At 49.3% G+C, this 14,164-nt stretch overlaps 2 protein-coding genes and 1 pseudogene across 3 annotated transcripts; all 3 read right to left on the bottom strand.

Annotated features, from left to right (window-relative positions):
* Window positions 1–1,713: 1,713 nt before the first annotated feature.
* On the bottom strand, window positions 1,714–3,819 carry LOC119368519 (transmembrane 9 superfamily member 11-like). Of its 2 annotated transcripts, XM_037633758.1 has the most exons (2): window positions 3,644–3,819; window positions 1,714–3,559 (listed from the first exon to the last, which is right to left on the bottom strand). In XM_037633758.1, exons 1-2 carry the CDS (start codon window positions 3,784–3,786, stop codon window positions 1,762–1,764), a joined length of 1,941 nt encoding a protein of 646 aa, XP_037489655.1. In that variant the 5' UTR covers window positions 3,787–3,819; the 3' UTR covers window positions 1,714–1,761. The 2 variants fall into 2 exon arrangements, with proteins under 2 accessions (XP_037489655.1, XP_037489654.1); XM_037633757.1 differs by having other exon boundaries at window positions 1,714–3,819.
* An 878-nt stretch (window positions 3,820–4,697) lies between these two features.
* LOC119365956 lies at window positions 4,698–7,991 on the bottom strand (annotated as a pseudogene).
* Window positions 7,992–9,148: 1,157 nt separating this feature from the next.
* Window positions 9,149–13,151, bottom strand: LOC119361280 (pentatricopeptide repeat-containing protein At3g62890-like). The gene is made up of 5 exons (XM_037626570.1): window positions 10,755–13,151; window positions 10,564–10,643; window positions 9,825–10,320; window positions 9,670–9,731; window positions 9,149–9,568 (listed from the first exon to the last, which is right to left on the bottom strand). Exon 1 carries the CDS (start codon window positions 13,149–13,151, stop codon window positions 11,244–11,246), a length of 1,908 nt encoding a protein of 635 aa, XP_037482467.1. The 3' UTR covers window positions 9,149–9,568; window positions 9,670–9,731; window positions 9,825–10,320; window positions 10,564–10,643; window positions 10,755–11,243.
* Window positions 13,152–14,164: the final 1,013 nt, after the last annotated feature.

Below are 14,164 nucleotides of genomic sequence, written 5' to 3'. Positions count from 1 at the left end.
TGGAGAGCTATGATTTGGGAATATAGAAGATGTGGCAAAAATTCAGCTCATTAGGATATGCCTAGCTAGTACTTTACAACAATTCAAGTTGAACAAAAACTTTGGAAATCTGCCGAGGAAGATTTACTAGGCAAATGGAGTTGAATATTGTCATGAGGCAATGATTTGGATAGTAAAGAATGCCCAATTTTTTGGGGAATTTTGGGAATGGCAGAAATATAGGTTGCTTCACAACCTAGGGCAACAATTGACACATGGACATGACACATAGGCAAAACTGATGAGGTGGCGCCTAGTCATAACAATCCACCACAACTTACAAGGTTATGACCATCTATATTGGTCGTGATCAGCTAGAAATAAGGCAGCGGATCAGTGTTGTCTGCTTTATGACCATTTCGTGTAAGGAAATTACGACTTTTATGGCCAAAATGGTCGATATAGTTGAGGGTTTGGAGCCCCCCGAGCAGCTTTTGACCAATTGGTCTCAAATGGTCGTAGATCTATGACCAATTCTTCCAGGGTCACTGACAGAAGGTCACTAGTTGACATATTTCTTGTAGTGGAGGGGGCCACACCCCAGAGACGTGTGCCGCCTCTTCAGACATGCCACAACACCACCCCGCATGTATGAGGGACCGGTGTGACGCTCCGGTGGCATTGCTACCCCCCACGGCCCCCGTCCCGCCTAACCCTGGCGCGGTTGACCACGAGATCTAGCCCTTTGACTTCCCACGGACGGGCTTTGACCAGTGGACCTCTCCACCCGGTTGTGTTAGGTCAGCCTAGAGGGACACCTGGGAGCAACATCCGGGTCAAACCCACAGCAACATCCCCTCCATATAGACCCGACGCGTTCGTTTCCCCCCTCCAGGTGCCGGCGGTGAAGCCGTTCGTGAGGGGGGCCATACCCCGGAGACGCGTGTCGCCTCTTCAGACATGCCACCACACCACACGGCTGTGGTAGGTCATCCCATATAAACACTTGGGAGCAACGTCCCCTCTGTATAGACCCGATGCGGCTGTTTCCCCCCTCCAGGTGTCGGCCGCCGGCGGCGACGCCGTCCGTGAGGGGGGTCACACCCCTCCGTATAGATTCAAAAAGTAAGGTATTTTGCTTATATTAACACATGCTACATGTAAGTAAATTAAATAATAATACGTAAAAGAACAAAAAAAATTCTATAATAAATGCAAAAGACTAAGCCGTCGGCATAGCCTAGGCCAGGGGAAGACGGACGGCGCATCCCGGATCGATGATGTGGTATCTATGCCGACGGCAGCCGTCGGCATAGGTGGTGGTTGGTGCGCCTCGGATCGATGACGTGGCACGCACATCTGTGCCGATGGCCGGCTGTCTAAGCCGTCGGCATATATCGGACGCCGTTGGCCGCACGTCACGAGCAGGGTCGTCGGGCCCGCATCTATGCCGACGGCTGCTGTAGGCTTAGGCTGGGGCTAAGCCGACGGCTGACCTGTGCCGACGGTGGCCGTCAGCATAGCTCTGGCTAGCCCGACGGCCACCCTACGCTGACGGCCTTGTGTCAGCTGTCGGCATGTCCAGGAGTAGGCCGATGGTGGCCGTCAGCATATATTTGGCCGTCGGCACCGGCCCCTGTTCCGGTAGTGAATAGGAATTTACCCCTGTTTATTATCTTTGCTTCGATGAGTAATTTTTTTACACAGAGATTAAAATCTGAAATGTTACCGTCACGCAAGAAAAAAGATAATCTAAAATGACAAGAAACAACACGGGGGTCATCAGTCGAGCTTGACGGTGGAGAAGAGGTAGTAGACGAAGCAGAAGGAGGCGGCGAGCCCGACGGCGCCGGTGGCCAGCATGACGGCGAGCGCCATGAGCAGCGAGTACCCGACGTAGAGCGCGGCGGACACGGGACCGCTGAGGCTGTGCAGGTCGAACACGAGGTAGTACACAGCGTATCCGAGGATGTAGGCAGCGACGGAGCCGGAGGCGAAGAAGGAGCGCCACCACCACCGCCAGTCCTCCACGCACAGCCCCATGTACGTGAGCACCAACGACACCTCGGCGCACACCGCCACCAGCAGCCCCAGCACCACCAGCAGGAACCCGAACACGTAGTACACCCGCCCCAGCCATAGGCTCGACATGATGAAGAAGAGCTCGATGAAGAGCGTGCCGAACGGCAGCGTGCCCGCCACCGCCACGAACACCCACGGCGAGCACTGCGCCGCCGGCACCTGCCGCGCGATCTTGTTCGTCTTCACGGGGTACTCCACGTGGCCGCGCACGCGCGACGCCAGGAGGCCGCCGGCCAGGGTCAGCGGCACCGACACGAAGAACCAGAGCAGGATCAGCACCACGAACAGCGCGAACGGCACGGCGCCCGTGCTGCCGTTGTACCAGAGCACGCAGTTGAGCGCGGTGAACACGGAGAACCCGATGCCCGGGAACACGAACGAGGCCCGCCACGCCACGGCCTTCCACCCGGCGCTGTCGCCGTGCCGCACCGTCTTCCAGAGCCGCACGGCGGTGTACCCGGCGGCGAGGCCCAGGACGAGGTAGAGGCAGAGCATGCCGTTGACGAGCGCGCCCCGGGACGCCGGCGACATGAACCCGAGCGCCGCGAACAGGATGGTGACCACGCCCATGCCCAGGATGCGCACGCCGTCGCCCACCATCACGCACAGGAGCACCGGGTGGCTGGGCTCCCGGAACGCGTCCCCGGCCACGAGCTTCCACCCGGCCATGTCGTCCGCGTGCGGCGCCGCCTCGCTGCCGAGCTCCTCGTACTGCGCGAGGTCGCGCCGCACGGTGCGCAGCAGGATGACCAGCACGATGGCCGCCAGGAACGCCACCACCACGATGGAGTTGAGGATGGAGAACCAGTGCACCTGAGCGCCGCCCATCTCCAGGTACGCGTCCCACCGCGACGGCCACTCCACGGCGCTCTCCACGAAGGCCACCTCGTACGAGAAGGCCAGCGGCCGGTTGGCCTGCACGCGCATGCCCACCACGGAAGGGTCGCACCCGGCGGCCGCCTTGGACGAGAAGCCGTCGTACATCTTCTTGCCGTTGATGGCCGCCTCGTCGTGCTCCACGCTGCACGGCACGACCTCGAACCCGACGACGGTGTACCCGCCACCACCGCCCCCACCGCCGCCGGATAGGCCGATGAGCTCAGACGCGTCGGCGGTGGCCATCAAGGCCTCCACCCTGGCGGTACCATTCTTCTGCTTGTTGACAAGGACCGTGAGCCTGAGGTGGTTGTAGACGTAGTACTCCCCGTCGTCGGCGCGCACGCCGACGGGGAAACCCGTGGACCGGAGCAGCACGTCCGGCGCGATCGGGTTATTCACGTACCGGACGACGGGGAGCGTGTCGAGGAGGAGGTTGACGTGGTAGGCGTCATCGATGCGGGACCTGATGAGGTCGGCGGCGGCGGGGGGCAGCGGGTCGGTGCGGCAGAGGAACAAGGCGGCGGTGCTGTTGGTGAGCATGGAGAAGCGGTAGGGCGACGTCTCGATGCGGTCGCCCAGGAGGAGCTCGCCGAGGCTCTCGGCGGCGCGGTTGACGCCGTCTTGCGGCGCGCAGAAGGGGAGGGAGTAGTAGGGGAACGGGAGCTTGGAGGACGGCGAGGTGAGGGAGTTGACCTTGGCGGCGAGGGCCTCGCCGGGGAGGTAGCGGTGCGGGTAGCTCCCGGGGAGGTAGAAGGCCGTCGCCGGAGAGATGTTCAGATGCAGGAAGAGCATCATGAAGAGAAGAAGGGTGGACGTGGTAGGGGAAGCCATTGCCGCCGTTGCCATTGCCTTGGGATTGCAATGCAGGAGCAGGAAGAGGCCTCGCCGGCCGGTGTGCTGCTCGATCCCTGTTTGCTGGGTGTGAAGCTCTTCTTATCGATGATGTCTGCTTTGTTGATTACCAAGCAAGGAAAGGGAAGGGACGACCCAGCTCCACTCCACTGAATCACTCATCATCTCAGTCAAGAACTGAGAGTTGACATCACTCATGCACGCCACGCCACGCCACGCCACGATTTATCCCCCAAATTTACGAAAAGGCACGTCCGGGCTGGGTGCTAGATCAAGCAAAGTTGAGACGACTTGGTGCTCATAACAGTTTGACCCAAGCAAAGTTGAGAATAATATAGGTGCAATATCCCGACGAACAAGCCCGAGGAATTTAGGGATTCCAATATAAGTCTTTTTAGAGATTTCAATATGAAGTATATACAAAGCAAAATGAGTGAATTCACGCTCTAAAATATGTCTATATGTACATTCGTATGCAGTTCGTATTGAATTGAAATCTCTAAAAAGAATTGTATTTAAAAACGGAGGAAGTACATTAAGCCACTTTCTTTGTGGACAATCACGGCGATCCGCCCTTTGGCAGGCATCGACGGAAAGGCAAAGATGGACCTTGCCATGGAGTTTTCCGACGTCGTGGGTTGTTCTCCACTTTATAATGTTGCTACAAGATGCTTGCATGGAGAAGTGGTGGCGAGTCTCAAAGAGTATGAAATCTTTTCAGAGAATTGTGACCGTTTTCCATTTTCTTGTCTTGTGTCTGTAACTCCATTTTCAACCGGTTTTCCACATTTTCAACCTTTTTTTTTGTGAGGTTATCAATACCTTTGTTGAATTAGCGTAGTTCTTATTAATAAGCAGATGGTTCTTTCCTAGCAAAACTGCAGAGCCTTCAGGCAGAATAGCAAGAAGGCAGCAAGAAACGTTATCATTTCCCAAGACATTGATTCAGTCTGTACATACAAACTCACATAAGTCAAGGCACTTGTGATTTTCAACAAGCACCACAGAATTGAACCAAAAGACATTGATTCATTTCCCAAGACATTGATTCATTTTCACTTGCCACTTCGTTTACCTATATTTTCACGGTGCCTCCCTAGTCAACATTGGGATTTGGGAGCTGCATTCTTGGCATACAGCTTCTTGCAAGAATCTTAAGAAATCCATAGCAACACACATGCGTCCCCCTACCAAACATATACCTCTCCGCCGCTAGTTTGGCGCGCGCTTCTCCCGGCAGCTCACTCCGCTGGTAACTGCAGGAGTTCGCGGATACCTTCACATACCTGCATTTAAACAGAATAAGAGGGGGTAACATCTGAGAATCACATCATCTACTGCATAAATGAAGCACCTAGTTCATCGTACATACCATCTTGATCTGCGCCTTTATGCTCGCTATGAGGTGTGTGTACTCGTCTATTTGTCTGCAAACATCTCAAGAGTTTACAACATTAACATGTGAATGAATGAATGTCAACTACAGAGAATAAGGAGCACGTTCAAGCATAAAAAGGGAAATTACAACAGCCAGGATATGGATGTCGTACAAGGGCCCAGCATTGACAATGACTGTCAGTAAGACAACACACTAGATGAACAGAATCAGCTTTCCCTCTGTACAATGTGTAATACTTATGATAAATAAGTCTCCTCCGTCCAGCATCTGATGGCTGAAGCGAGCATCAAGCTCCAACCATGAAATGGACACCATGAATAGTTAAATACAAATATTATCTACAAATCTTAAGAGCCATCACAATGCTCATGAATACCATCTCTTTCTCTTGTCCTTGCTTCACAAGAAAAAGAGAATCCAAGCACTTCACCTAAACCAAAATTTTCTACCAACTACAATAATATATGGCTAAAACAAGTACACCTATATACTATCCACACAAATTGTGTAGAACAGAGGATGAAGCACCTGAACCTCCCTCGAATCATCAACAACTCTTTAGCATAACTCCCTTCTCACAAACACATGTTGCATGTGTGATAAAAACTGCTGCGCAGAAGCAAGATCTGATATTCAATTTGAGTTGAGTTACCTGGCCAACCTTGCTTCTCGTACAGATATAAACTGCAGAGCCTCTTGCCAAGTAAATTCCACATGAAAACCTAGACCGATATCCACAAAAATGTGCCTCGTGTCCGGCCTGCAGAAATCACAACAGAATAATGCAATAAGATCTCAAAAGTTCAAGAAATCTGAAGGTAGGCTTATGTTCGAAACAGTCAATTCTCATTAGCGCTTCACAATAATGATCTGAAGCTATTCCAACCTTTTAATGTTAGGCTAACAGCTGGTTAAACAAATGTAGTTAAAATAAGAAGCAGCATAAGGACATATCAAAGGAACTTCCTTGTTTGCTTGCTATACTGTCTAATTATCTGAAGCTATTCCAACCTTTTGATGTTAAGCTAACAGTTATTAAACAATTGTAGTTAAAAAATGAAGTTAAAATAAGAAGCAGCATAAGGACATATCAAAGCAAGTTCCATGTTTGCTTGTTATACTGCCTAATGGCCAACTGCATTCTTCCAATTTACAAAGTGAACACCAAACAAATTCACTTGCATGCTATCTCCATATGCGAGCACCACCATTTTCTTATGTATTTTTCAGATGCATATAGAAGCACCTTTCTCATGTCTATCCTACTGCAAAAGTTACATCAAGCATAGAGCTACTCATGTCGACAATGACAAGCATACCCACATTATGAGTTTGAGTAATGTAGTCTCGCCCCTAAACAGTGCAAACCACCTACTCTAATAATACATATTTTATTTTATGGTCTCTGACTTCACTTAAATTAGGATTAGGATAATAGAAATTCTTCCACTAGATATTACAGAGAAAGCGAGAGAGTCTTTGTTTTTTGCAAGAGAGTTTTGTTACTATATGAATTATGTCTAACTAATAAGTTACAAAGCAAATCCACTAGAATATGTTGCAGATGTCTACCCAGAGTGAAAGGAAAAGGCATAAGAACTTCAGACTGTTTAGGCGGGGGAGAGGGAAAAGGATGTTTTACACTTCTGCCTGCATGTAAACCTCTGAGCCAAGATTGACCATGGATCGCATGCTCGTTACACCATTCTTTTCCCAAGTTTTCGATGTTCATCTTCAGATCCAAGCTGCCAACACCCAATAAAGGTTCATTGATCAGAGGAATGAGGAGTACTAAGGCCATATATTTGAATAGCTGGAATCAAGGGGCCTAAATGTTTCAGTACAGCTACAACACAAGCGAAGACGAGGAGAGAACAGGGTAGCTTACAAAGTCTTCTGCTGCTGGAACAAGTTATCACGCTGGGCGATGGCGTGCACAAGGTCAGGCTTGAGCCGCCGGTCAACGAAATCTTCGAACTTCTTCACCTTGTCCTGCCGGAGACGCGCCTCCGCCACGGTCATGGCCATGTCCCCGACGGTTTCCTTTGAGGTTCGTGAACCACGGGATATATAATGTCGTACAGGACAGCGGCTGCGGCAACACTTCTGTCATTGCAAGGAAATGGAGTTTTAAAATTAACAGATTAAGGTTTGTCATTTGTTGATGTGACATAATCTTCAAACTGATATGGTGTGTTTGCAACCATGCTAAAATAATCGGCAACTCCGGACATGGTGCTCACCATAAGCTTAACCAACTGTTACAAATATCATATGTAGACCACCATTTATCTCTACATAGGCATATCCAATACATATCACAGTTTATTAAAGGACAGTGCTAACTTTCGAGCAGTCGCCAGATAAGGACATACTCCACACAGTACGGACCACAGTAGCAAGCGGAGGTAGCAATTGTGAGAGCACGCACGCAGCACGCCGAGCACACGCGCAGCAGGCGGACCACTCACGCTGCCGCGCCCGCTGGTAGAGGGGGAGGCAGCCGATAGGGAGAGGGCCGGAGAGCGTTACCTTGCCGTCGGTCGGGGGCTTGGGGGCGGCTTCCGGCGCGGGGAGGCGTCCGTGGGCTCGGCGGGAGGACGCGGTAGACGGGACGGCGGAGGGAGTAGGTTGAAGGCTTGTCGGCGGTGGCTTCGGGGACGAGAGGACCGAATCCAGTCACCGGAGCAGGCGGCGGGCGGCGGCGGCCATATACCGGGGGCCAAAGCTTTGGGGATCGTAGAAAGTTCAGGCTCTTGTGTGGAGGCCAATGACGGTGGCGAGGAATGGACGGCCGAGCTTTTGGCAAAGAAATAAAAACACCGAGAGGTTTTCCCTTGAGGTTTGGTTTATAGAAACTTTGTAGGAATTTCATAGGACAGGATTTGCAAGAAAAAATTACTTTAAAGAATTCTTATTCCTATGTAGGATAGGAATCAATCCTTTACATTTTGGAGGAAAAAAAACATTAGTCTAGACTCAATGAAAAAATTCCTATCCTATGCATCAAATGACATCTCTTTCTATATAGAAATTGAGATGTATGTCATCTCACTCCCTACGATTTTCCTATTCCTATCCTATGAACCAAAGGAAACTTAAACTTGTTTGCTTCACTCCCTCAAAAAAAATCCAAAAGAAAAAACTTGATTCACCTCGTTAACTCACGTCGGTAGAGGATATAATCCATCTAGGGGAATTTTTTGTGAACCAACCTGTGGTTGATGGCTAGGAGGACAGTGATATTCCCAACCTGCTTCGCCCATTGGCACTTTTAGCACTAAGAACCGCCACAATGTAAAATTTAAGTTTGATTTTATATTAAAATCAAACAGAACTTAAAAAAGAGAGAAAATCAAGTAAATTGAGGTGTAGATCAATAGACCGAGATTTAGGTCATGGGGGTAATATTTCTCCCACCAGGTTCAAATTCAGTGTGCTATTTAGACCGAGACTTTCTTTTCGAGGGAAATGATTTATTCCACGTTATCAGTTTACAATCCGCTAATACAAGGTCATGAATAAAAGGAGGAGCGCAGTGCTATGCTCCGTCGAGCATAATTAGCTAGACTATGTGAAACCATATTTTGTGATCTTGCAATCTTCATTGAAAAAAACTCTCGCTGTGCCATCAAAGCTTTGATTTCCACTGTATTACATCAATTGCAAATTTAGGGAGATTATGGATTTATGGAGTATATTTATATCAATTTTAGCATGTGATATTATTAGGTGAATTTTAGCATGCGATCAGGAGGATGTGCCTTTTATATAATAACACAAAATAACATAAGATGGCATGTCAATCTGTAGCTACGTTCACAAAAAAGAATCTATAGCTATGCAAATAAGTCGAGTGTTATTTCACAAGAAAAAAAAAACATTCTCGGATTGACACATCAGCATGCAATAAGACAGTTCCTAAGTATAATTAACATCAATCACATTATCATCCTCATCCGTCAAAAAAATTTATCATATTCAGCACGATCAATTATGTGCATCACTTATGACCAAGTAGTTAAACAGTGCAAGTCCTTGCAAGAAGTCTGGGCTTTCGCCGACATGCCTGGTGACAGTAACTGGTTGTGTGATTTCCATAGATCGACCATACAGGTGAAAAATAACGGGTTTCTGATTCTATGGCCCGGGTGAGAAACATGGATGACTAGAACTGATTATTACCGCAGACATTGTTTTCCATGTCAGTTATGGAGACTGTAGACCCTGCACTGGCTACCAGGTTGTGTCGAATGTCTTGCAAACCAGCATAAACTTACTCCTGACAAACAGAAAGACCCGGCCAATTCTCCAGAGTTCCACATCGGCAAAGTATTGTACGTCGATGCCGGATCTTGTTCCAGTGACACTGTTATGCTGCAAGTGCATCATGGTTCTGTTATAGTCAAAACACTAGCAAAAATATCTTAAGAACTGAAAAGAAAAAGGATGCGAGGCGGGAGCTGAGTGAACCATACCGACAAAAACATCTGGTCAACAAATACAGTTCCTATGTAGTAAGCCAATAACCTTTCTACAGCTTTCCATACAAAAAGGGGAGGGGGTCAGAACTAGCTGCTGTTTGTCGGTGTATTCCAGTACTAACAATAAGATCAGACAGAAACTGACATACCATATGGCACTGTGACCGCCAATTATCCTGGCCTTCAGGTTATGATAATGCAATCACTTGACTTTTGTCGATAATCTTGGCTTTTCCCTAGAATTCAATCGCTGTGACTGCCTCACCATCTTAAATAGCAAGGGCATGTGTGAGAAGAATCACTTGATTGCTTTCCCAAACTATGTTGTTCTGACAGAGAAGAAATATCCTCCTTCAGGCATTTTATTAAGACTCTAATGTACTTCCAGATTAGCATCTTTGGCTTCCGGTACTTTGAGTATTATTGCTTTCTGCAGCACCGTCTGCCTAAAGATTGTGCATGTGTGTGCGCGCGCGTGCATCATCATTAGCCTGCTGCTAATTTGATTTACCCACCCTTTGTTGCTCTAGTTTTCTCGAGACTTCTTCCATGGATCGTCCGGGAGATCTATCACCCACTCAATCAATTTCGCGTGTGTAAAACATGCCTAACATCACGAGCAAAAGCGTACTTCCATGTCCAATCCTGCAGACACACCAACGAAATTCCAGTCAGAAACTGAACACTAATAGTATAATTTTCTGTCCATGATGGAACATGTCTAGTTGTACCAAGTTCCGTTGTAAATCCCTTAACTCTACACAGTTAGAACTTACAACTGAACAAGGGCATTGCAAGCTGATGGATGGATGCATGATATGAAGAGATCAAGCAAATGCATTTGTTATTGGCATCGCACCATGAAGAGAATGCAGCCTTTTGTGATACCTTTAGCTGAAGGTACTTGCTGCTTAAGAGATCATTAAGGTATCATCATGCGGGATATATATCAGTAGGACGGAAGCCGCCTGAGAGAAGGACAGAAAATGAGTGAATGTGAATACTTCTTCAGGATTATGGTTTTGCTATCAGGATAAACTTAAGTGTAGTGTGCAGAAAGATGAAAACATATCTCTTACCCGCTGAAAACAACTGTCCATGACTGCATTGCTAATGCCGATGTCACATGAATAGGGATTTGCTGCAAACTAGAACATTACTGTCAGCTCGGAAGGACGACTTCGTGGACTGGTGGCATTGGACATGCCACTTGATCCCGAACATCGCTCGGAAGGGCACGTCCTTGGCCATCATGTTGGTGGCATGGTGATTCTGGAAGCACTGCAACGCAATCATCAAGTCGGAAGCCAGGCAGTGGGTGACGGCGGGCGCAAGAGGTTTTGCGGCTGTGCAGGTGGTGTCTAGTGGCTTGGGCCATCACGTTGTCACTCTAGCTGTGCCCTCTCTGACTTGTACAAACTCTTATCTTCTATCAATGCATCGAAACACAAGGCTTTTACGTTTTCCTGAAAGAAAAAACTACTGTGTTTTCCCGGAAAAAAAAAGAACATTACTGTTGACTCCAACGAAATGACTGAATTCAACAACAAAAACTATAAGCTGATTAACTACCAATAGTCAAGGCAAGAACACTTCCCTTCTTTCATATGATGGAATCTACTACCATCTCTCACAATAATCTCCCTATTGAAAACCTTTGTCACCATCTTACTGAATTCATGACAATCCCCACACACCTGAAGGTTCTTAACAATACGGATTGGGTTGCCAACTTCCGTAACTATGAACCCATAAGCAATTGCCAGACGCTCGCTATGCACCTTGATTGCATGCACTTTCTCTTCATCTCCAATGTCATGCAATACAGACGACACCTCTGGTACATACCCTGCATCTGCCAACTTTCTGTTAATCATGTCGAGCATGTTATATATCCGAACGGAATCCTTGTGATCTCTGTCTCCTACTAGAAACTTATGCACGTTTCCTTGTGCTTCCATCAAGCTCCAGCCAGCTGACTTACTGGTACCCCGACTAGACATCAGTTTCCTGACTTCCCTGACTTCATCCCATTTCTTTGCCTTGGCATAAATACTTGCAAGGAGGACATAGTGGCCATCATGAGCTGGCTCCAGTTCAACTAGCTTGTTACCAACCTTGATCCCCAAGTCCACCAGGCCATGTTTCTTGCAGGCCGAGAGTACAGTGCCCCAGAGAACCGGGTCAGGTGCAATAGGCATCCCTTCGATCAATTCAATGGCTTCTTGAATAAGACCAGCCCGGCCTAGAAGATCAACCATGCAGCCATAATGCTCCATTTCCGGCTCAACACTATATTTTTCAGCCATCAATTCAAAATACCGCCGCCCCTCAGCAACAAGGCCAAAGCGGCTGCAGGCATTTAGCACGCCAACAAATGTAATGTTCGTTGGACTCAAACCCTCGGCGAGAAACTGTTCAAAGAGTTCCACTGCATCCTGTCCCAACCCATGAGCAGCAAGTCCGCAGATCATGGCGTTCCATGCAAAAACATCCCTCCTAGGCATCCCATCGAAAACTTCCCTGGCCACTGCTACACACCCACACTTGGCATACATATCCACCATGGCAGCCCCTATATTCACACTGATCGGCATCCGTTCTTGATGGACAACCTGGTGCACAAACCTGCCATGCTCAAGCAAACCCAGCTGTGCGGCCGCCGACAATGCCGTCACCACCGCAGCCTCATTCACCCTGACCCCCTTCTCCACCATATCCCTAAACAATGCCAGCGCCACATCCAGCTCCCCCTCCTTCACATACCCGCCCACCACGGTGCTCCAGGAAACCTCATCTCTCAACGGCATTTCCTCAAACATCTCTCGCGCAACCCTCACCATGCCCGCTCGGACGTACCCGGCAAGGACCGCGTTCCAGGTCACGACGTCCCGCACGCGCGGCAGCTCGTCGAACACCCTCCGCATCGCTCCCACGTCGCCGCAGACGCCGTAGAAGTGCGTCAGCGCGTTCCGCACGTAGAGATCGCCGGCCGCGCCCGCCTTCACGGCCAGCGCGTGCACGTGGGAGCCCAGAGAGGAGGAGGCCGGGCCGCCGGCGCGGCCGGCGTCGAGGTGGATGGAGATGGAGGAGAGGAGGAAGGTGAAGGAGTGGGGGTTGCGTCGCCGGAGGCCGGGGAAGAGGCGGAGCGGGAGCGGGTGGGGGAGCACGCGGAGGAGGTGGTTGGACGCGAAAGCGGAGGAGGAGTTGGAGCGGCGGAACAGGGAGAGCGGGTAGGAGGAGGAGGAGGCTTCGTCGTGGAGCGGCGGGAGGCGGGGGAGGGCGGCGAGGAGGTGCGGGAGGACGCGCGCGGTGGCGAGGCCGAGGACGGCGAGGCGGGCGTGCGCCTGCTGGACGTGGCGGGCGGTGGCCGCGCGCCGTGGCAGGAGCGCGCCGAGGAGCTGCCTCGCGTCGGCGTCAGGGTGCGCGTGGAAGGTGGGGGCGCGCCGAGGGGGCGGAGGCTGTTCCAACGGCATGGAGACGGCGGCGCCAACCACAGGGCGGCGAGTGCCTCCAAGTTTTGGACTTCACAACGACAGACTGCGAGAGCTCATTGATCCGGCAAGTTACAATTTTGACTTGTGAACAAAATCAATTCACAAAATGAACTGCTTCTAAATCTTTTTTACTGGACTGACCTTTTTGAGTGGCGCCGGATAAAAAAACGCCACATTTTTACTGGACTGACCTTTTTGAGTGGCGCCTGACAAGAAAACGCCACACCCAACGGTATAGCGCCTAGCTCTGAGGCGTTGCACAGCTGTCGCCACACCCAACGGTATAGCGCCTAGCTCTGAGGCGTTGCACAGCTGTCCAACATGGCAGCCCCGGGGCCTACGCCCAGGAGTGCAGCGCCTCAGAGCTAGGCGCCACACATGTAATGTGCAGCGTCTGGCCCTTAGGCATTGCACATTGACTTAGATGCAGCCGCCGCGCGCTAGCCCTCCCCCGCCAACCCCATTCTTCAGCAGTTACAGAAGCATCGTTGCGGCGGTTGGCTCCTCTCCCCCTCTCAATCCCTTCTCCCAAATCCTTTAGATCTGAAAAATTGGTGCGTGGATTTCTTCACCAATCCATCCTAGAAGGTACTCTCCTCTGATCCTCTTCTTTCTATCCATAAAATGTATGTTATTTTCAAGATTTGGGGAATCCTTGTTTGATTAGATTAGAATCTTGCATGTATATAGATTTGTGGGACTTTAAAATTTGTAGATGATCTTTATTATTTTGCAACTCTAGTTTAGTTTTTTTGTATTGAAAAGATATGCTTTGGATACATAGGTTGACATGTTATTTCTATGAAAAATATATTTGTATTCAATCTTGCATGAAGTAGGACTAGTTTAGTTTATTTGTATTGAAATTATATTCGTATTGACAAGAATGCTTTGGATACATATGCTCTGAATCTTGCATATAGTAGCCCTACTTTAGTTTATTTGTATTGAAAAGATATCCGTATTGAAAAAAATGCTTTGTTTGAAATTTG

Source organism: Triticum dicoccoides, chromosome 2B (assembly GCF_002162155.2).
Source record: "Triticum dicoccoides isolate Atlit2015 ecotype Zavitan chromosome 2B, WEW_v2.0, whole genome shotgun sequence".
Lineage (NCBI taxonomy): Eukaryota > Viridiplantae > Streptophyta > Magnoliopsida > Poales > Poaceae > Triticum > Triticum dicoccoides.
Note: the sequence above shows the minus strand (reverse complement) of the source record. Positions and strands in the feature narration are given on the sequence as shown.